Source organism: Perca fluviatilis, chromosome 22, assembly GCF_010015445.1.
Source record: "Perca fluviatilis chromosome 22, GENO_Pfluv_1.0, whole genome shotgun sequence".
Taxonomy (NCBI): Eukaryota; Metazoa; Chordata; class Actinopteri; order Perciformes; family Percidae; genus Perca; species Perca fluviatilis.
In genome coordinates, this window is record NC_053133.1 from 25,742,412 (window position 1) to 25,766,497 (window position 24,086).

The 24,086-nt window shown below is 43.3% G+C and overlaps 1 protein-coding gene across 1 annotated transcript; it reads right to left on the reverse strand.

The window, feature by feature from the left end:
- Nucleotides 1–165: 165 nt before the first annotated feature.
- Nucleotides 166–22,901, reverse strand: klhl15 (kelch-like family member 15). Its single transcript, XM_039790593.1, is given in 11 exon segments — nucleotides 166–4,760; nucleotides 4,832–5,583; nucleotides 5,787–5,977; nucleotides 8,875–9,084; nucleotides 9,224–9,385; nucleotides 12,220–12,331; nucleotides 12,333–12,442; nucleotides 14,329–14,517; nucleotides 15,545–15,683; nucleotides 21,361–21,448; nucleotides 22,664–22,901. Coding segments are annotated over 10 exon segments (2,013 nt in total). The 5' UTR covers nucleotides 22,725–22,901; the 3' UTR covers nucleotides 166–4,760; nucleotide 4,832.
- Nucleotides 22,902–24,086: the final 1,185 nt, after the last annotated feature.

Here is a 24,086-nt window from a genome sequence, read left to right on the forward strand (position 1 = left end):
TTCCACTTAGGAGAGGCCCTGGTATTAAACCATTACTGATGGCTGCATTCCACTTAGGAGAGGCCCTGGTATTAAACCATTACTGATGGCTGCATTCCACTTAGGAGAGGCCCTGGTATTAAACCATTACTGATGGCTGCATTCCACTTAGGAGAGGTCCTGGTATTGTTCATGCTGACTCACTGAAATATCTTACTGGGACACTTGATGGAACTGAGCCATCGTTAAGGTTATCACTTTCAGCTGTGCTTCTCCTACTATGACAAGTCAACATGTCTGCTGTGAAAAAGCTCCATTGTTGAACCCTGGCACCGTAACTTTAAATGACACCAGTACCCTCCTTCAAATTGTACCCGTTCATCTGTTAAGACCCATGCAGCTAAATTTTGAAATACTTGCTGACTACCGGCTTGCTGATCTTATGAACCCTTGTGGTCCGTTCACACTGGAAGACAGAGCGTTCTCACAGCCATCCGTTGGTTAGCCACACGCAGCGCTTCTGGAGGCGGACAGGACGGACGAAGATGAGAGACGAGGAAAAGTAGACAAAAAAGTACAATTTGAAAACAACACGATTCACAAAAGACATTCTTGTAATAAATAACCCTACAGCTGTTACTGCATAGCTCGGTGAAAGCAACGCTTCAGAAAATAAATAACTTAAATATACGCGGCTGGCGGACAGAACTACATCAGTGTTGTCTAGCCCTTTTCACAGTTGGCTCATTAAAAAAAAAATAGAAATAAAAATTTAAAAAAGGACGATGTATATATCAGGAACATGGGGCTGGTGATTGAGTGGAGCGTGCTGGGCTGCAGGACCAAGGCGTGCTGGGCTGCTTAATCTATACAGTACATCATTATGACAACAAAAGTTCTGCTGAAATCTGCGAAATAACTCTTCGGATACGACCAAAGCACTCCGAGGTGACATTTCAGTGTCTGAGATCAACACAGCGGACTGAGAAAGGCTGGTGAAAGTTCAGCTTTTGGTGGACATACTGGTGATAATCTTCTGGAAAAACACTGGCTGGCTGTTATTTTTTTGTTGTTGTTGTTGTTGAGTTATTCGCAGCTGAAAGTCTTGGTTATACTGAGCACTGCAGGGTGGACAAGAGCTTAAAGTCTAAATACACCGAAGCTGGTTTTGTTCACGACAAACATGAAATGTGTCGGGACAGATTTACAGCTAAATAAACAATGAGCCTCACGCACGAACCAGTTTACCGACAGGATTTGTTCTCAAGTGTGACGTACGAGCGAAGTTAAAGGTCCACTGTGTAGCGTTTTAAGTATTTTACTAGCTCAAATCTATGTCTTTATTCATTAATATGTCCTCACTGGTGTAAAATGACCTCTGCCAACGATCTGACTTATCCTCGGAAGCGAAGAATTTCTTCTCTGTATTTACGTTGGACGGGCAAGTCCAAGGAGGCTTCCATGTCGTTCTGCCATTTTGAAAAACTCTAATGGCTGAGAGGGACATAGAGCACTAGCCCACCTGTCTAGCTAATCCACAACGCGTTTTCGTTCAGCGCCAGCGTCACGTGACTGAAACCAGCTGAAACGGAGAAGGAGATCAGCGAGAGGCGCTTGTTGCCGCCCCGGCAACATTTGAAAGCCTGCACTGCCCTTTAGTTCATAACGGAGGATCGGACTTATGCCGAGCCACGGGAGAAGGACTCCTCGTCGTCAAAAAAAGGGAAAATCGGGAGAAATGTTTGTCGTAGCTTCTCGGTACATAACGGCTACCGTAGTTGCAACACGCATTTGAAAACGCGAGGCGCTAGAGAGCACTATTCACTTGAATGCAAAATACAATTTCACCGCTAGATGGGAGAAATTCCTACACGGTGGACCTTTATTAAAAAAATAATAATAAAGAAACCCACGAAAAGAAGTCCAGACATCTCGTACGAGTACCGACAGTCTGCCTCTCTCCACGGTGGGGACACACACACACACACGGTGCCTCTCTCCACGGGACACACACACACACACACACACACACACACACACACACACACACACACACACACACACACACACACACACACACACACACACACACACACACACACACACACACACACACACACACACGTTGACTCTAAATCGCTACGCATTCATCTGAATACATATGGAGTTTAAATAGGATACTGAAATTAACGATAACAAGATATATAACTAAGACAAACCCTGGGCTGGGTGATGCGGCAAAAACCTTTTCACCCGATATGTAGGTCTAAACTAACGATATGTCCCACGTTACGTGTGCAGAAACCATTTTGTTACCAAGTCAAATACCCAAATGTCAGTTTTAGGCAAACTATATTTCTGTCAGGATGTCTCTGCTGATTCCTCACAGCTGTATCCACTTTCGGTTTGGCAGCTTATAAAAACAAACTTCGTTCTGGGTTTGCGGAGAGTTGTTTTCCGCACACACACACACACACACACACACACACACACACACACACACACACACACACACACACACACACACACACACACACACACACACACACACACACACACACACACACACACACACACACACACACACACACACACACACAGCATTTTAGAAGAAGCAAGAATTTTAGCAAGAACTTTAGTGCAAAATGAACAAAACGTGCAAGAATCCGAACGTAAAGCACCGTCCAAATGACGTAGCGCAGTGCGGCCGCTGGTTTTTTTCAACATTGCGATAGAAACCATATAGAAAAATATACACGATAGACATTTTTATATCGTTTTGGCGATATACATATATCGTCATATCGCCCAGCGCTATACCATAATCATGGCTGCCAATTTACAGATAGGCTGTTTCTTTGATTTCCATTTCAGCACAGCAACGTATACATTTCAGTAACTGTTGGAAAAGTCTCTCGCTCTAACAGCTGCCTCTTTAAGGGTCTTTTATTGCAGGGGTCTCGGTCTAGGATCGTCCTCTGAGAAAATCACCTGACAGTGTAACATCACCTACTGTAGGCCAAGACCTTGTCGCGTCCCTTTAGAAAGAAAAGACACTATTTAGCACCTAGCACCTCTGCTCTGATCACACATCGTGAACAGCTGTGCTCATCAGATTCTGCTAATCGCTTCATGTCCTTTAATAACACAACACTCACACTGCTAAACGTGCTGACTCATTTCCAACAGCGGGACTTGAAGCTCTGCAGTGTGAGAATCTCTTTTTTTACACTTTGGTAACATTTTTTGGGGAACGAATCCTCCCAACAAACGGAGCGGAGCAGGCAGCCTCACGTATTGGGCAATTTTAGGGGGCGTCGATCATCTTCCAAACGATGTGCATCAGGCTGAAACGAGCAATTCACGAAAACTCGGTCCGGTTCAGAGTGTGCCGAAATCGACTGGGAACGCTCGTACGAAGAGGGGGAAAAAAGTAGTATAAGAATACAAAAATGCTCCTGCGTGAGGCCCAGTGTTTCTTAAATATTCTAACTTCACGGTGTGCACATTTTCAGTTCGTCTAGACTCGTCATCATCAGCCAGAAGGTTCATTTCAGACACTGCCAAATGTCCGTAACATCGCAGCAGGTTGTAATACTGCAGCTGCAACAACAAGTAATAACAATAATGATAATAATAATAATAATAATAATAATGATAAAGTGCAGGGAATGTAGATTCGCGGAGGTAAAGCACTGCCAGTGACTAGACGGATACAGAGCTGCTCTGAGAGAAAGATCTTTCCTTCCTGTGCAAAGGAAAAATACCTGCCACCATCATCATGAAATCATCGCTGAATGAAGGGCGAGTCCTCGTGTACCTTGTAGTGTTATCGTGAATTCAGCTCTCACGTATTCAGAGGAAGGAAAGGGGGGGGGGGGGCAGAGAAAGACACGGGTGACGTTATACGAACATGAGAACAGTTTGGTGGATATCTGGGAGTAAAGAGCAGAATAAGGACTAAAAGCTGGAACGCACTGGAAGCGAGTTTATGAATGAATGAATGATCGGACAGTTCATTAGCAGCATCTGTAACAACACGGTCAGAGTTGTATCTCTACAGTGTGACAGGCTATAAGATTAGCTACACTACCGTTTATATAGTGTTTATATACCTGATTGTATGCTTCGACTTGCTGTCATACATGGTATAGGGCATTTTTTTGATCGTATGAAAGCGCCTTAGGCTCTCGCTAACCTATTTCTCAACAAGAGCAACTCGATATACAGGATGTTTTTTGCCTTTAAATAGATCAACGGGTGCAGGCTGAGACACCTGATTCAGACAGGATTTGAGATGCAGGTTTGTTTGACTGGTGAAATTAAAATAAATAAGAAAAAATAAATAAAAATAAGCTCCCCCACGTAAAAAGGCATGAATCGGACGCTTCCAGTGCGTTTCTGCAATAAAAGCCTGACCGGACAGCCTAAATACAGTAGGCGAGTAGTAGATTAAGAAACTGACCACAGTCCAAACATAAACCAGCAGAATTAAACTTTTGTTTTTCCTCCCCACAGACACTTTTTTTTTTCTCCAATTTTCTGAGAAAGCTAAATCTGAAAATGTCCGAGCCGACGCGCGCGACGTCTCGCCACGTCGCGCTTCGATTGGCTTCGTTAAGAACAGCAGATTTTATGGCCCGCGCCAATCTTTACCTCACCTGAAGGTAAGTGCTGGTCTCCAGTTTCTAAAAAGCCTTGCGCGTCAGAAGAGCCTCCCGCGTGTAAATGCCGGCTCTCCCAGCGGGAGACTTCAGTCCGTGAACAGTGCATTCCCGTTTCTATAAAAAAAAAAATATATAATAATAATAATAATAATAATAATAATAAGGAGGCTCGTTGTGGAGCAGACCTCAGCTGCAGCGTCTGACGTGCTCCAGCACGTACTCTGGGAAGTGCAGGCTGCACACCTGCAGACCGTCCAGTTTGCAAGGCATCCTGGGATACTCGTCCTCCTTCCACTTGTTTTCGTCGGGGTCGAACGTGAGGATGGAGTCACTGTAGTGGCCGTTGTAACACAGGCCGCCCAGCACCATGATCTGCCTGTCCAACACCGCCACGCCGTGGCCGCTACGCCCGATGGGCATGGAGGCCAGGATGGTCCACTCGTCGGTGTCCGGGTCGTACACCTCGGTGGACGGGCAGCCCTGCGACTCGAAGGACGCCCGCAGGATCACGCACACGCCTCCGAACACGTACAGCTTCCCGTTGTGCGAGATCATCTTGTGGAAGCAGCGGGCGTAGTTCATTTTGGATTTGTTCTCCCAGCAGCTGGCGTGGGTGCCGGGCAGCAGCGGGCCGCGGCCGGCGCGCGTCCTGTGCGCGTCCGAGCCGCTCGAGCCGACGCCGCCCCCGGCCTCCCGCCCGGGATCGAACACGCACACCTGCTTGGAGGTGGAGGAGGAGGTGATGCCGCCGGTGATGTACAGCTTGCCGCCGAGGACCGTGCCCTCGTGGCCGTACTTGTTCACGGGATACGGGTCCACGAACTCCCAGCGGTCCTCGGTGATGTCGTAGCGCTCCGTGGAATAGAAGGTCTCGTCTCGCGTGCGGCCCGCTACGGCGTAGATAAACTTGCCGATGACGCCCACAGCAAACTCGGACCTGCAGACGACAAACACCGTGAATGTGTATCGATGCGTTGTTAATTCGTGGCATAACAAAAGTTGCCGAGGAGTCTTGAGAGCATCTGCAAAAAATCGCTTTGGAATTAACATAACGGGACAATGAACATTTCACATGACAAAACGTTACAGAAAGGATCAGAGCACGCAACGCGCACGACCCAGAGCTTCGGCTCCTCTGACCTGGGCACAGACATGTCAGCCATGCGTAGCCAGGAGTTCTGTCGAGGGTCGTAGCGGTAGACTTTGGAGGAGGCGTGAAACTCGCCGTCGGGCCCCAGCTCCTCTCCACCCAACAGGAAGGCAAAGTTGTTAACGATCGCCAGGCAGTCCGGTCGCAGCGGCACCTGAGGCCCCTCCAGCTCCCACCAAACCTGAGGGGAATAAAACACAGCTTAGTGAACCGGAGACACACACACACACACACACTGGCTTAAAGGGACACGCCACCGTTTGTTGAACTAGGGCTCATCACGGTCTCCTCTAGCTGTAGATAGGTGGGGTCTCCTCTAGCTGTAGATAGGTGGGGTCTCCTCTAGCTGTAGATAGGTGGGGTCTCCTCTAGCTGTAGATAGGTGGGGTCTCCTCTAGCTGTAGATAGGTGGGGTCTCCTCTAGCTGTAGATAGGTGGGGTCTCCTCTAGCTGGAGATAGGTGGGGTCTCCTCTAGCTGGAGATAGGTGGGGTCTCCCCTAGCTGGAGATAGGTGGGGTCTCCTCTAGCTGGAGATAGGTGGGGTCTCCCCTAGCTGGAGATAGGTGGGGTCTCCCCTAGCTGTAGATAGGTGAGGTCTCCTCTAGCTGGAGATAGGTGGGGTCTCCCCTAGCTGTAGATAGGTGGGGTCTCCCCTAGCTGGAGATAGGTGGGGTCTCCCCTAGCTGTAGATAGGTGGGGTCTCCCCTAGCTGTAGATAGGTGAGGTCTCCTCTAGCTGTAGATAGGTGGGGTCTCCCCTAGCTGTAGATAGGTGAGGTCTCCCCTAGCTGTAGATAGGTGAGGTCTCCTCTAGCTGTAGATAGGTTAGGTCTCCCCTAGCTGTAGATAGGTGGGGTCTCCCTAGCTGTAGATAGGTGGGGTCTTCCCTAGCTGTAGATAGGTGGGGTCTCCTCTGCCGTCAGATAGGTGGGGTCTCCTCTAGCTGTAGATAGGTGAGGTCTCCTCTAGTCGGTAGATAGGTGGGGTCTCCTCTAGCTGTAGATAGGTGGGGTCTCCTCTAGCCGTAGATAGGTGGGGTCTCCTCTAGCTGTAGATAGGTGAGGTCTCCTCTAGCTGTAGATAGGTGAGGTCTCCTCTAGCTGTAGATAGGTGGGGTCTCTCCTAGCCGTAGATAGGTGGGGTCTCCTCTAGCTGTAGATAGGTGAGGTCTCCTCTAGCTGTAGATAGGTGGGGTCTCCCCTAGCTGTAGATAGGTGGGGTCTCCACTAGCTGTAGATAGGTGGGGTCTCCCCTAGCTGTAGATAGGTGGGGTCTCCTCTAGCTGTAGATAGGTGGGGTCTCTCCTAGCTGTAGATAGGTGGGGTCTCCTCTAGCTGTAGATAGGTGAGGTCTCCTCTAGCTGTAGATAGGTGAGGTCTCCTCTAGCTGTAGATAGGTGGGGTCTCCTCTAGCTGTAGATAGGTGAGGTCTCCTCTTAGCTGTAGATAGGTGGGGTCTCTTCTAGCTGTAGATAGGTGGGGTCTCCTCTAGCTGTAGATAGGTGGGCCCAGCTGCATTTTTTTTTTGTGCATTGCATCGTTTTTTTTTTTTTTATGTCGGTGCAACACGTCAGCGCTGCCGCTAGTTAGCTTAGCGTAGTGAATGGAATCCTATGTTGCCGGTTAGCATGTTGTGAGTAAAAGTGAGCCAACAAAAGACAAAAAAAACAACCTAATTACTTGCACTGAGACACACAATGCGTTGGCCCACCTATCTACAGCCAGGGGAGACCGTGATAAGAACTATTTCAACAAACGTTGGCGTATCCCTTTCACATTATTTTAACAGATCAAAGTTGTGCTGCATAAAAGAGCTGGAAATAGTTCAAAATTATTATTTAATACTAGTGCCGATAGGATACCGGAGTTTCGGTACAAACAGAGATGTTCCAATACCATTTTTCTCTTCCTGCAGTGGTGAAGTCTAATGTATTGTAGCGGGTATACTGTACTGTATATAAATATATTGGCATATACAGTAAATATGGGCCAGAATCTGCCTTTGGTGGAGCGGGGTGCATATCAGAGTGGGGGGTCTGGGTGTGCTCCCCCACGATTATTTTCAGCGTCAAAGACTTCATTTCCTGTATTCGGATACACTTTTATGCACCACTTTACGGTGGAAACACTTTTATTTAGCCAATGCGAAGAAGATGAAAATTAGAAATATATCAAAAATATAATGGGAAGTATGTTGTTGCGTGTCATTGGGCATTTTTAAGTGGGTATATAGAAATCCTGGAGCTTTCTTATAGTGGGTATACTGCGTATACCTGCGTATCACGTAGACTACACCACTGTCTTCCTGATACCGATTCCTGAACTTGCGAATTGGCCGATAGAGTACCGATGAGATGCCAGTGTATACATACATGCTGTTGCAACAACTAGTAACGTTAGAAAAACTACAAATGGGTCTAAGTGAGGATGTTAGTGTGAAATTAAACACTACAGTATATGCCAATGTTGTTTTCAATAAAAAAAAAAAATGTGTTAAATGTGAATATTGTTCTAGTGTCTTCTCTCCTCTGTGACAGTAAACTGAATATTTTTGAGTTGGGGACAAAACAAGACATTTGAGGACGTCATCTTGGGCTTTTTGGGAAACACTGATCCACATTTTTCGGACATTTTATAGACCCAACAACTAATCCATTAATTGAGAAAATACTCAACAGATTAATCAACAATGAAATAATCGTTACTTGCAGCCCTAATATAAATTGTAATTTTTAAAACAGCTGTATATTGTATTCAGGCCTGGGTCAGGTCACGAAGAATGAAAGCTAAAATACTTTCCCTCTTTTAATCTACTTTGACATTCAGTCCTAATAGAAAAAGAACATAAATCAAACTACTTTTATTTACTTTATTTACTTTAAGTTTTAAAAAAATCAGAGGCTACATTACGTGGCATCGGATCAGCGCGTAGACTCGCCTACTCGCCGATAACGATACCAGCATTTTAGGCGGTATCGGAGGCTTTTCCGATACTGGTATCGGGTTCGGATCAACCCCGGGTACAAACGCAAACAACAGTCTACACACGCCCTCGTAGGCAGACAAAACGAGCGGACACCTTTGGCCGCTGCAGGAGAAGGATCTTGCTGTTGACCATACTGTGACCGATCATTCCCCGGAAGACTGCGGTCTGCGGGCGGACGGAGCGGATGCGGTTGGAGCGCGTCTCCACCAGAGGCTGCTGGTTGACGTCGTGGAAGTAGCTGAGCGCCTGATCCACTTCCTGCCTCAGCTGCCTGGAGTAACGGTAAAACTCAGACGTCTTCACCTGCGACGGAGGAGGAGAGGGAAAGGAGGAGGAGGAGGAGGAGGAGGAGGAGGACACCGGTGGCAAACATCAGTAACGGAAAGGACAACCGGCAGAACTTTATTACCCTTCGGCCGTCTGGGGACGACGCGGCACGCACCTTCTCGAAGATGTTGGCGGGAGTCATGAGGCAGAAGCGGATGGACTGCACGATGGTGTCCGTGTGTCGCCAGCGGCGCCGGTCGTGTCGCAGCCACGACTGGACGGCTTCGTACAGCTCGATTTCAGGGAAGCGACTCAGAGCGTCACTGTTCAGGTACGCCTGGTTCAGAGAAAGAAAGAGACAAAGAGAGTGATTTTCATTGGCTGTCAATGTCAGATGAGGTTTGGCATCACACGAGTAGATTTATAACTAATAGCCGGGACAGACTTAGCCGATAATCGGCCGTGGGACAGTCTGGCGAGGTCGGTGACGCGAGTCTGTTCGGTGTGTCCCGGGGGGGGTGGGGGGTCTGTCGGTGTTCATTTTGGCCGACCTGACGTGTTCGGACGCCGGCAGGGCAGTCGGGACTCACCCGGAAATGGCGAGCGGGATGAGCGTGACTAGAGTCTCTCAAAATCTGATCATCTTTGGATGCTTTTATATAGACCTTAGTGGTCCCCTAATACTGTATCTGAAGTCTCTTTTATATAGACCTTAGTGGTCCCCTAATACTGTATCTGAAGTCTCTTTTATATAGACCTTAGTGGTCCCCTAATACTGTATCTGAAGTCTCTTTTATATAGACCTTAGTGGTCCCCTAATACTGTATCTGAAGTCTCTTTTATATAGGCCTTAGTGGTCCCCTAATACTGTATCTGAAGTCTCTTTTATATATAGACCTTAGTGGTCCCCTAATACTGTATCTGAAGTCTCTTTATATAGACCTTGGTGGTCCCCTAATACTGTATCTGAAGTCTCTTTTATATAGTCCTTAGTGGTCCCCTAATACTGTATCTGAAGTCTCTTTTATATAGACCTTAGTGGTCCCCTAATACTGTATCTGAAGTCTCTTTTATATAGACCTTATTGGTCCCCTAATACTGTATCTGAAGTCTCTTTTATATAGACCTTAGTGGTCCCCTAATACTGTATCTGAAGTCTCTTTCCCGAAATTCAGCCTTGGTGCAGAACTACAGCCACTAGAGCCAGTCCCAGAATGAGCTTTCCTTAGGATGTGCCATTTCTGTGTCTGTAGCTATTGAGGAGAGAGGGGGGGCAAGGTGGAGGGTGGGGGTGTGGCCTTGACCAACTGCCACTTTGCTCGTTTGAAAGCCATGATGTCTCTCTCTCATGGGGGGGGGGGCCAAATTCTCTGGGCGGGCAAAGCAGAGAAAGGGGAGGTAACCTTGCTCCTTATGACCTCATAAGGAGAAGATTCCTGATTGGTCCATCTGAGCTTTCATTTTCTCAAAGGCAGAGCAGGATACCCAGGGCTCGGTTTACACCTATCACCATTTCTAGACACTGGGGGACCATAGGCAGGCTGGGGGAACTCATATTAATGTTAAAAAACCTCATAAAGTGAAATTTTCATGCCATGGGACCTTTAAGATGTCCTGCTCAGTGTGTGTCTTGATCACAATTTATGCAATTAATTAATGAAAAAACACAAGAACTCAAACTTCCAGAGAGTGGAAGATGGTTGCGGTTTAGGGATGTTAATGATTAACCGATTTTTTTTTTTGGGCCGAATAATACAATCAGTTAAAAACATAGTATTGAAACAGAAATAAAAAGTAATTGAAAAACATTTTTGGCATTAAAAAAAAACAAAAAACAAATATATGTATATATATATATATATATATATATATATATATATATATATATATATATATATATATATATATATATATATATATGCTCTTGAAGGCATATATACGCGGGTTCGTGTAAACGAACACTTTTCTGAAAACTGAAAGCTGTGCACGATGTTATTATTGAATACGGAGAGGTTGAAATGTCCATTTATGAAAATAGCCGGCCACGTGTAAACGTAGCATTAAGCGCTTTTTTTCTGCTTGTGGCTCTCTGCTGGACAGCGCTAACAGCGGAGAGCTATGTGACACACGCCACTGTATCGATGAGGACAGGCAGGTTAAATCGGCCATCCTACACACAGACTCTAATAAGAGAATGTCATTATGAACTGAGGAGAAGCTGTCTTTACTAGACCAAAAAGCAGAACAAATGTAAAACAAAGACCTGTCTCGGTGTATGGAGTTAAACTGTGGAATGACTTAGAAATTGACCTGAAAAAGTTTAACACAATCAACCGATTAAAAAAAATTATTTAAATATAAGGTGATTAACAAATATAAAAACAGAAGTGTGAATACCAGAAGGTGCACAAAATGTATTGGATTTCTTGTGTTGTACTGGGGTATATATAGTGTATACTTAGTTTCTGTAACTTTAATTTTTGTATGAAAAATATACTTTTATGTAAAAAGGGTGTAGGTGTAATAAGCTCCGGCTTCAGCCTACACCTTTTCGGTCTTGTTTGTTTCTTGTCTCTGTGTATGTTTACTGTTGTGAGTTACAGATGGCCGAAAAAAAGAATTAAACTAAACTAAACTAAACTAAGCCAGGCATACGGCTGAAGACAGGCCTGGACAAAAAAGCATGCAACATCATGGCTGCACGACCGGTACAAGTCCGCGGCTGTCCACGGACGCAAAAGTACGTCCTGGACGGTGAACTTGGACAGGCTATCGGTCAGAAAAACAAAAACTAAATTAGAATGCCTAATGTGGTCGTATTCATATTGATCCTTTTCTTTTTGCGCTAAGCGAACAAACAACAAGCGAACCTGCGGTTATTTTAATCATTTGTTATTTATTTATTATTTATTTTCTACGTCATTTTTATAATTGTTCTTGCTCCTCTTGCTTTCTGTGTCAGTAACATAATTAGTTTTTATTTAAATTTTTTTATTTGTTTTATTTTATTTTTTATTTTTTCCTTTCCTTTTCTCCATTGAATAACTCCCAACTGCCATCGATTATGTGATTGTTGTTCAATATGTAGCTAGATGCTATATGTATGTTTGTCATATATGTTGTTTTTATTTATTTATTTATTTATTTATTTATTTATTAAAAAAAGCGAACCTGCAGTCTCTCGAGGCTGAGGTAGGACAGGAAGTCGGGTCGGCTCATGAGGGGGACAAAGTTGTCGAGTAGGAAGTTGTCGAGCTGCTCCTGGACTCCCTCCACGCCCGCTGAAGTCCTCCAGGAGGCGCATGACCTCGGCACAGTTCTCCAGACAGATCTTGGCCAGCAGGAAGGAGCAGCAGAACTCCACCGCCTCCGTCAGCTGGACGTACATGGCCGCCTGCCGGGACAGGAGGAGGAAACAGAGGAGCTACACATGAGAGCTGGTGATGAAATGAAATGAAAAAGTATTTAATGCTGCTCCTGTCTCGGTTTTCCATCAACTACTAGGGCTGCTCGATGATGGAAAAAAATATAATCACGATTATTTCGATCAATATTGAAATCACGATAATTTTTTATCACGATTACTCGTTGACTTCTGGAAAGATGTAATTGTTGAACTTAAAAAACAGTGGGAAAAGTTAAATAAATCAACAGTAGAAAAAAACAAACAAACTGAAATTTGCCTTAATACTTGTCCTATTTAAACTTTATTTTTTCCATTCAGAAAACAAGAGAAAATAAGAGTTTACTTGCAAAACGTAATGAGCTAAATAATTGTTTTTCTCGATTATTCAGTTTTTGTGATCGTTGGCAGCCAAAATCATAATCACGATTACATTTCCATTAATTGCACAGCCCTAGGTTATACAACGTTGCAAGAACCAGCGCAGAGAGGATATCAGTGGGTGCTGAAGGGAATACTTGGAAAAGTACTGGCCCAAAGGTCCAGAGGAAGTTCTGACTCCAATTATCTGTACACTCTAATTCCCCAGCATTGGTTAATGAGACTAATGACACCAGAACTCAGGGATCAAAAAAGAAAGAAAAGAAAGTTCACAGAAGTCCAGCATTTAAGTTAAAACACACGTGTGGGTACAAGAAAAAGATCCTAAGCTTCCCTGACCGCACACAAAAGTACACAAGTCCACTCAGTCTCTCTCGAAATTGTGAAACCCTTCTGACCATATCCCTAATCTTTTTATCTTCTTCCTTAAATGGCGTCATCCTCTGTCTCCGGGCAGATTTCTTCAGTTCTCACTAGGGCTGGGCGATACGGAGAAAATAAAATATCACGATATTTTTGATCAAATACCTCGATATCGATACCGCAACAATATTGTAGTGTTGACTATTGGTGCTTTCACAACATATTTACGATAAATAATCATCAGTAATGTGGATATAATGACTAAGTGGGGTAAAGGAAAATAATAGAACAGTTACAACTAGGGCTGGGCGATATGGAGAAAATCAAATGAGATGAAATATGATACGATATTTTTGACCAAATACCTCGATATCGACACCGCAACGATATTGTAGTGTTGACTAATTGGTGCTTTCATAAAATATTTACACAATGAGATTTTTGATAAATAATCATCAGTAATGTTGATATAATGACTAAGGGGGTAAAAGCAAATAATAGAACAGCTAGAACAGTCTGGTAAGTTTAGAAAAGTACATCACTTTACTGTAATGCAGCCTTTAAAACCAGGAAAAGACACTTATGCCATATCACGATATTACGATATCCAAAATCTAAGACGATATCTAGTCTCATATCACGATATCGATATGATATCGATAAATTGCCCAGCTCTAGTTACAACAGTCTGGTAAGTTCAGAAAAGTACATCACTTCACTGTAATGCCAAAACCAAGAAAAGACACCACATAAGCCATTTACGATATCCAAAATCTAAGACGATATCTAGTCTCATATCACGATACCGATATAATATCGATATATTGCCCAGCTCTAGTTCACACACACACACACACACACACACACACACACACACACACACACACACACACACACACACACACACACACACACACACACACACACACGGTACTAAAAACAGTTTCTAACATACACTTCATGTTCCTGAACTATAATTTTAATCAAAGCTAACCATCTGTGTGTCTGAGTCTATACATTGCACAGGGAGTTCAAATGTGTTGACTACACACAACTCACCTATATTATAAACTTTTATACTGAGAATAACACATCTGGATTATAGAAATATTCCCACAGCGTGCGGTCAGTACCTGAAGGATCTCCTGGACGGTGGGCATGCTGAGCTCCAGCGAGCCGTAGTACATGAAGCGGAGAATGTGGCCGAACCCAGCGGCTGTTAGCCCCTTCATGTGGATCTTGTCCTGGTCCCTCTCCCTCATGTCGGCTGTGAACATGACCCGGAAGTAGTCGCTCTGGGTGGCCAGAAGCGCCTTGTGGGCCTGTAGGAGGACGGACACGCAGAGAGGACACACGTTTATATAAAAAGATAGTGCGGCAACGTTGCTCGCTGAGGCCAACGTTTTTCTAGTTCAGACTTTTTTTACCTGTTCTCTCCACACTGCAATGAAACCCCTAGCCCTGATTCAGACCCATATACTTTGCATCCTGCATGGATATCTCACGAAATCTGGTAATTTCTGGTCACAGATCTGCTCATAAACATTTTTATAATAAGCACGTTAAAAATACAGACTTAAGGGGTGGTAGAAAATGTTCTTAACAATGTACTATGTGGCTGTAAAGTAACCAAAAACATTATTTTGAAAGAGAAAAGTTGTTTCCATTAAAGAGTCCTGCCTTGTATGGAGTTAAAATGGAATAAAAGTTTTTTTTTGTTATTTTACAGATTTTCTACCATGATGTGATTTCATATTCTCAACATTCAGCAGATCTTTGACCAACGTTCCCCGGAGATTTCCATGCAGGAACGCGAGAACACATTACACCTGTCCTAGCCTCCTTGCAGCCTGGCTTCCAGGCCAGTCTAGGATACAATTTTAAATACTGTTGACCCTGGCCTGGCCCCCAGCTACATAGCTGATATCATTCATCCCCACGTAGCTCCCAGGTCCCTCAGATCCTCCAGCCAAGGCCTCCTCCGTGTCCCACGGTCCCGGCTTAAGCAAAAAGGTAACAGAGCCTTTTCTGTTGCTGGCCCTCAGCTGTGGAACCGACTCCCAACCGACATCAGAAATGCCCCTTCAATTGGGATATTCAAAGGCAGGCTCAAAACTCACCTTTTTACATTGGCCTTCCCAGCATCTTAATGGTCTTATCCTGCTATGTTTGTAATTAAGTGTTTGTCTTTTGATGTCGTTTTAGCCTAAATCGCTGATTTGTGTATTTTATTTTATTTTATTACCCTGTGGCTAATGTCAGCGCGAGCTGTTTTTAAATGTGCTGTAGAAATAAACTTTACTTACTTAGCATTTAAAAGCAACACACATTTGAGCTTTATTTGCGTACCTGGAAGTGGTGCTCCTCTATCAGCAGCGTGACGTCCAGCAGCAGACGCTCCTCGTACAGCGCCCGGAAGCCCGACGACACGCTCCCATCGTGCACCTGGGACAGGTACACCTCCACATCTGCCGCCGACATAACACACCTGGAGGCATGACGGGAGCAAAGTGCGGGAGCGAGTGGGGGGGTCGGAGGGAGGGTGAGGTATAAATCCCAGAGCGTTAGAACAGATAGGCCATAACACTTCCCTCACAACTTGGCTACAGCGGTTAGGTGCACCAACATAAAGCAGGGAGGAACTGCATTTATTCAAAAATACATTATCGGTCTCTCCAAGCTAAAGATTATGTTTGTGTGTGCGCTGCTGAATAAAGTCTGGCACTCAATAGGACGTTCAGCATTAAATGCTCAGCACTTTAGCTGCTGCATCCTAACAAGCCGTTACTCTTTCACAGTGTGTGTGTGTGTGTGTGTGTGTGTGTGTGTGTGTGTGTGTGTGTGTGTGTGTGTGTGGGTGTTTCTGCGCTGACACGCTGGGGAAATAACCGGCTTCACCGCAGCCAGTGAGGTTGGTAAAGAGAAAGAAAAGGAAAGAAAATCCTGCATCCTCATCCAGTTTCTTCAGCGTGACGACACACAGTCGTGCACATACACACACACACACACACACACAAAAAGTAACAACATGAACACACATACAACTTGCATTTAATTTGACTTCTGCACACAAGAGTGTAAGAAAGTTGAAAACACGCACACACATTATCTGCACACCTTCATAAACTCAGTCACTCATTAACAATGCAAAGGAAAACACACACACACACACACACACACACACACACACACACAAACACACACACACACACAAACACACACACACAGCACACTCACCTCTGATTGGCCACGGGCATGTCAGAGGGGGTTGTCCGAGCCAATCAGAGGACAGTGCCCCTTGTGTCCAGTAGATGCTAACAATGTCCCTTTTTCTGAGCGTCAATCACCTGGACGACAAAGCCAACACAACCACCACATTAAAACATGAACGTCTGCAAACAGCAATTAAAAAAAAAAAAAAAAAGCCATAAAAAGGACTTCTGTGAATGTTAAATATCTTTGGCCCTAAAGTATGTGGACACGAGAATGCATGTAGGCAATCTCTTCTCTTCTCATACTGTAGCAACAATTGTTGTTGACTGCAGGAAAGTTCATTACGGCCACTTGCCCGGTCTATATATTCAAATGAATGTATGATATGAAGTTAGGTTTAAAGAATGAATGCAGTTTTTTTTTTGCATAACCTGGCAATAACAACACTGTACTCAACAAGTTGATGACTCTGAGCTCTGGGAACACTGAAGTAAAGAAACACAGGCAGTCAGAGGCTGGCAACAAACCTCCAGGTTACACTTATTTGGAAGAGAAAACAAATGGTGAAAAGGTTCAATTATCACCCAAACTGTCCGCTGTAAGCATCCATCAATCGCTGTTTGATTAATGAGGGATTACAACCGGCATTTCAGTCGCACTCGCTTTTAGTTTTACCTCCAAGTAAAGTGGTTTAGTCAGTCCTTCCAGAAAAATCCTTGATTATGCGGTATGTTTTCTTAAGAAATGCCATGGAATATGCTATATGATATTTATGCAGTTTTATGTGATGAAATTGCGGGAACTTGCAAAAACTGCGGTTTGATAAAAAAGAGAAAAAAAAAGAAGTGATTTGTTAATATGGACGCAGAACTAATCTCCGTCCATATTAACACGTCTGACATCATATATCACATGACCGTTCACACACACACACACACACACACACACACTGGGCATGTGCGTGGCGGTGTAAACAGGAAGCAGATTGTCTGACGTTACTCTGGGGTTAAAAATCATGGATGTATAAGTTGAAAACCAGCGATGCACCGAATCCAGGCTTCAAATTCGGCTGAATATTTGGGCTTTTTGACGGGGTTCAGTTTCTGCCGAACCTTTGAATTTTTTCCCACCGAACCGAACCCTGCGCTTGCACTACGCGTGCTACGCTGGTCGCCGTAACGACGGCGCCGTTGATTACGGGAAGGTGTTTACGTAGGTGGAGCGTTCAATGCAGCAGGCTGTGAGAAAGTGGACATGGAACTGGTGAGCAGAAACAGTTGTTGTTTGGCAGTACTTTCAGTCAAAAGAAGGCCATTCAAGTCCAGCTACATGTTCAATCTGTTCAATGCTGATTGGTCTGGTGGTGGCGAGGACCCTAAACTATACACAACATGGCCGCTGTTACAACATCTGGTACGAAACATCCGAAATAATACGAGTTGTGCGTGAAGGAATCTCCAGACAGCAGCCAGAATGCAGCAACTTCAGGTACGGCAAAGGAAGGACAGTCACGGCTAAGAACTGGTGTTAACCAGACGACCATTATCAGGTTTGCTAGCCCTGCTGCATATATATATATATATATATATATATTTTTTTTTTAAACAGTTAAAATTAAAACAAAGTGACAAATACACTGCTGTGGATATTGTTTACTTCATTAATGTGTTTACTGTGTTCATGAACTGAGGATGAGAGTAGGATTCAGTATTTGGTTTCGTTCAGAATCTTAACCAGTGGATTCGGTATTTTCGGCCGAACCCCAAAAATCTGGATTGCATGCATCCATATTGAAAATACAGAAAATACTTTGGAGAAAGAACAAAGATGGCAAAAAGTAAGAGCATGGGATTTATTAGTTTGGAGCGACGACGAGGTGGAACAGTTTCTGAAAGGTCTGTAAGCTCCCTAACCGATAAGACTGACGGACGTGCGTCGTGGTTTCCAAAGGTCTCCGTTTTAGGGGCTCCTAAACGCCGGAGTAGTGCTGATGCGAGGCGTAAACGTACCAAAACATATTGCTTTTTTATCCAAAACATAGTAGTGGAGATGTAGCCTGACTTGCTTGTGTGGTTTCACCTGTCAGACTTTTATTTATTTTTTTTTATTTTTTTATTTAATCATTTATTTCATTCATTAAAAACAAATGCAACAACAGCATTTAACATGAATGAAAAGGAGCAGAAAGAAGTAAAACTTATAATGTCTGCCCCTTATCAACACAAAATCATTTACAGTTCCAGGTCATTTGAGCTGTCTCATACAGCCGTCTCGTTTTCTAAGACATCAACACGAAATACATCAATACATTTCATCTGCTACTCCGCAGTATTATATTTCTGCAACATTGATAATTTAACACACTTCTTAAACACATAGATAGACTTTGAAGTTTTAATTCTACAATCAAGACCGTTCCACAAACTGACTCCTTTGATTGTGACACATTTTTCCTTTACATTAAAAGCCGTTTAATTTAAATAATTAATTGGAGCATATGTAACGAGTTCCCAGACCTCCGCTATTACTTTGACTGGAAATTGACTTTGGTTGGTACAACGTTATCATAACCAACAGGAGTCATGGGAATGAAAAATGGCTTTAAGAAATGTGGAACTTTCCAACAACCAAACTATTTCCAACTGGCCATTTGAGCACTTTGGGAAAAAGAGATATGAAGACAATGAATGTAGGAAGGAACATGAAAACAAACACTGTACTAATGTGGGTCAAACTTAATAAGACCAAGAATACCCTTTTAATAAGTGACTTTTAATTAATAGGTTACTTTTTAAGCTCCTTTACTTTAACTGGTGACAGTATCAATGTTATACTCTGTGGACCCTCATCCCTGGGCACAAAAATGCTTAGCTACATAACATTAGTCATCAGCACTGTGTCGACAAAGCCCTCGAACCTTAAACCGCTCGTCTACCCTGCCAGTCCAAAATACAATGAATCGCTGCCGGGTGGTCAGGAGGAAGGAAGAAAGGAATGATGTGTGAGATGCATGCTGAGTTAATAGTGACAGAAAGGGGTTTGCCTGAGTTTAGGTTTAGAGCCTAACTCTCGCCAAAATGTCATTTTGTAAACGTACCCGAGTCAAACTTTCGTTTAAAAGCATATTTACGACGGAAGCGCCACTTTTAAGATTGACCGTATTTTTGTTTTCAGTCAAATGGCCTTTCGAATGGGAGTGCTAGGGGCACTTAGTCTGACAAGCCAGACCCACATCAGGATGTTGAGGTCTGGGAACTCACCATTGGCAGGGCTCAATCCGAGGGGCGGGATAAACGGTTGTCTTTCAAATTCCCTCTGTACGTAATAGGATAGCGCTACAACCAATCAGAGCAACGCTAGTTGATAGATTAAACTTTTGCCGTATCCGGTCGGCAAAACTCCGAACACATCTTCCTTTTTTAAGAATGACTTCAGTGTCGTTCTTTGTTCTTTTCTCAAAGAAAAGCTGAACTCCAAGTCTTCCAGAAGCCCCGCCCACCGACTCTATACACGATGTGATTGGCCTGACCAGAGTTTGGTTTTTCCAGCTCGCAAGCCAACAGAGAGTGCCTAGACTGACCCTGGCTGCAAATTACATTTGCTGCCGCTAGGGTGCGTCTAGATTTCTAGGGCTAAGGGGCACTACTAAATCTCTATTTTTAAAATACTAAGAAGGCCCGACACAACATGGAACTTTGCTCCAAGTATCACCAGGGGCTCTACACCTGAACTCAGCAGTGAAAACGTTGTTTGTGTTCACAGAGTTTACTAAAAAGAAAGGTTTTAACAACTCACTTTAGCTGTTGGTTTTTCCGCTCGCCACCATCTTGCCATTAAAAAAAGAGTCGATCTCCGAATGAACGGACTCCGTAGGAGGAAATGTCATTCAAATATGAGGCTCCTTTTTCAACTACAAGGTCAACATTGTTTTTGACTAACGACAAAACAAGAAATAATCTGTGCATTAATATGGAACTAAGCTTTAGGAGCTTTCCATCTTTACTCTCCTCCCTGTTACGCTGAATTCGGAGATTTTTTGACTGGCAAGATGGACGGCGAGCGGAAAAACCAACTAGCCTCGTGAGACCGTCCTGATCTGGCGAGCTCCAGTTTTCCACTCGCAGATCACTCTGGCATCTTGAGGTAGAGAAAATTTGGAGCCATTTGCCAAACGACCGACCAATCAGCGTTGGTTTTGAGGGGCAACGAGAAGAGACTGTTCAGTCTAAACAACGTGGCGGCTTCCACGGATGAGATGAGCGTAGCTATCGCGCAACTTATCCGAATTAGAAAGTATTCCTTCATTGAAAGAAGAGCAAAAAAAACGGCACTGGAGGCTTTTCTCGTAGGAAAAGAAGTTTTTGCTCTTCTCCCGACTGGTTTCGGCAAGAGGTTTGATCCGATTGGTTGATTTGACCCGTCTATCACCAATTTATAGGTGGTGATAGAAGGATGGTTTATCCAATCAACTAACCAGGATTTTCGCCCCTTCCCAAAAGTTCTCCAACGGAAAGTTCCCAGATGGATATGCCGAGCAAATGCGAAGCGATCCATCTGGTGGAGTCAGGTTAAAAACCAGCAGCTACAGTGAGTTGTTAAAACCTTTCTTTTTAGTAAACTCTGTGAACACAAACAACGTTTTCACTGCTGAGTTCATTTGTAGAGCCCCCGGTGATACTTGGAGCAAAGTTTCATGTTGTGTCGAGCCTTCTTAGTGTTTTAAAAATAGAGATTTTGATGCGATCACAGTAGTGCCCCTAGCACTCCCATTCAAAAGGCTGTTTGAACGAAAATGAGAATTCGGTCAATCTTAAAAGTGGCGCTTCGGTCCTAAATATGCTTCTAAAATGAAAGTTTGCCTCGTGTACATTCACAAAAAGACCCTAGGTTGCATTTTTGGCGAGAGTTACGCTTTATTTAACATGCAGTGTTGCAGAGTGAAAAATTCATACCTTTTGGAGCCCGGGCGAACAATCACAGGCTTTGACGGCTGAGCGTTAAGGGGCCGCTCGCATTTCCTGTGTTTATGTTTCCCTGGTTCTAACAGAGGAGACAAGAAGAGGAGAGAATAACTCAAAATGTGCCACAACCCATTCAGGGGTTTGCAAGTAGCAACCAGTCAGCTCAAACGATTTCGAGGCACATGCAGTCGGGACAGTCTATAGAAACATATGTCAGACATTGATGGATTTCCAAAATATACAAAGAATTTTTTTCTTTTCCTTGTTCCTCAGGACGACTGAGATTATTTTCAGAAAGTTTCTGATTATTTTGAGATACTAACTCCATTATTTTGAGATACAAAGTCTATATTACGTGACATGTTGTCATTATTGTCATATTCAGTCATTATTTTGAGAAGGTTTCTTATTACTAACTCATTATTGAGCTACATTCCCATTATTTTGAGAAAGTTTCTCATTATTATGAGATATGGAGTCATTATTTTGAGAAAGTTTCATTATTTTCTTATTATTTTGGGGTTACCAACTCATTATTGAGCTACAGTCTCATTATTTTGAAATACTCATTATTTTGAGATACAAAGTCTATATTATGTGAACTTTTCTCATTATTGTGATATTCTGAGTCATTATTTTGAGAAAGTTTCTTATTATTTTGGGGTTACTAAGTCAGTTATGAGATACTATCTCATTATTTTAAGATACTAAGTCAATATTATGAATTTTTTTTTGGTGAAAATGGGCTTCCACAGATTTTAAAATAGAAAACAAGGGGTAACCGTTTACCAACTTTACATACACTGCGTGAGAGAAGCTAGCCTCCGTTAAGTTACCTTCTTTAGTTGTCATAACAACATAAGACCTTTTCACAGATGTAAACATAAACATTCTAAATGGAACCAAGTTGATTTCCGGTTGCAGTGGACGTGAATGGCATCAACTGACAGGAAGTTAACAAGGGGCCAGGCTGTTGTTGCCTAGCAATGGAATTCCATTGAAAAGGTCTAGCTATATTACGGAGACCTTACATGCCAAGATAAGAACCCCAAAACAAAGGCTACACATAACGGTGCACGTACAGCTCTGGTACCCGAAGATGAAGGGGGTGATGCTGGCTAATAATGTCTAAAGGTGTAAATATATCGTATTTTACGCCACAGCTAGAGACCTGAGTAGCTAAATTAACTGTCACGACTCTCAGTGGTGGTGACAGGAGCTATGGGGGGCATACGACTCTGCTAAACTGGGGTAACAGCTTTTTAGCTTAGCTGCTAAAATCCAGCCGTCTCACCTCGGCGGTGCGAATCCCCACAACCCCTCTTCGACCAGGCAGCTCTGGCTCCTTCGGACATGAAGTTGCGGGTTCGATTCCGGAATCAAGAAAGCGGGCGGCAGCGGTGCACTGCCATGTTATCGTCCATATGCCTAGACGAAGAGACCCCCCCAACTCGGCTCTAAATTAAACGGGTAACAAACAAACCACAGCAGTCCACAGGCTTTGCGGACGCCATTTTCTGCCTCGGCGTCATTTCCCTTTTGGGCGGAACTGAAGGGCGTTGTGCGGTGCAACAAAGATTGTATATTATGAGATAGATGTGTCACTCTCCACTGTGTGTGTGTTGTTACAGGCATGGACTGTTAATATAAAAAATATACAGTCTATGGTTACAGGTCTCAAAACCTGCAGCACAACATTTCATTTGTCCTGCAAAAAAAAAAGCCCAGCATCATCAGAGGTGAAATATTACTCAAGTACAAATATATGAAAGCAAATTTCCGCAAATGTGATAAAAAAAAGATCCTGTAAATCAGTATAATGACTAAATTTCTTAAAACAATGACTCAGTATCCCAGAAAAAAATGACAAACATTCGTAACATAATGACAATCTTTCTCAAGATAATGAGAAACTTTCTCAAAATACACTACGTCAATTTTTTGAGATAGTAAGTCATTATTTTGAGAAATGTTCTCATTCTTTTGATATACTAACTCATTCGAATGAATTACATGATCTTTTTTCTTAGTGGGCACAGTCTAACAGTTTTACTTGTTTTGTTTTTTGCATAAGTTATTGTCTTCTTTTTTTAAGTTTATTTTTTGGGGCATTTCCGCCTTTAATGGACAGGACAGCTAGGTGAGAAAGGGGAGAGAGCGGGGGACTCGAACCCTTGACCTCGGCACAAACCGAACTGAACCAACCCTGCCACTGAAGTTATTGTCTTAATATATAGCTCCATTTCTTTTTTGAAAACATGAAAGTGAGGTTTAGCATATTTACATTTACAAATGTAAAAGTTTGCCAAAAATATAGTACTATAGTAAAATATATAGTATTAAGATTGATTAGAAAACTGTTTTCACATATTGTGTTGAACCTTAGAAAACAATAAAACACCTTTTTTTCAGTAAAAGCTATAATATTATCCATATGAGACACTTAGACTTTACTTTTTTTGCATTAAATACTTTAAGTACATTTGATTTACTTGCGTCCATACATAAAGGATCTTAATACTTTCTCTACCCCTGATCATCATTCATTTAAAACATTCATCTCACATGGCAATGCAATTTGATTTATATACAGATCACATTATGACCTGTAGGCTACCCAACGAGCTTTACATTGAATGCATGTGGGATTAATAAAATCAATCTATCTATCTATCTATCTATCTATCTATCTATCTATCTATCTATCTATCTATCTA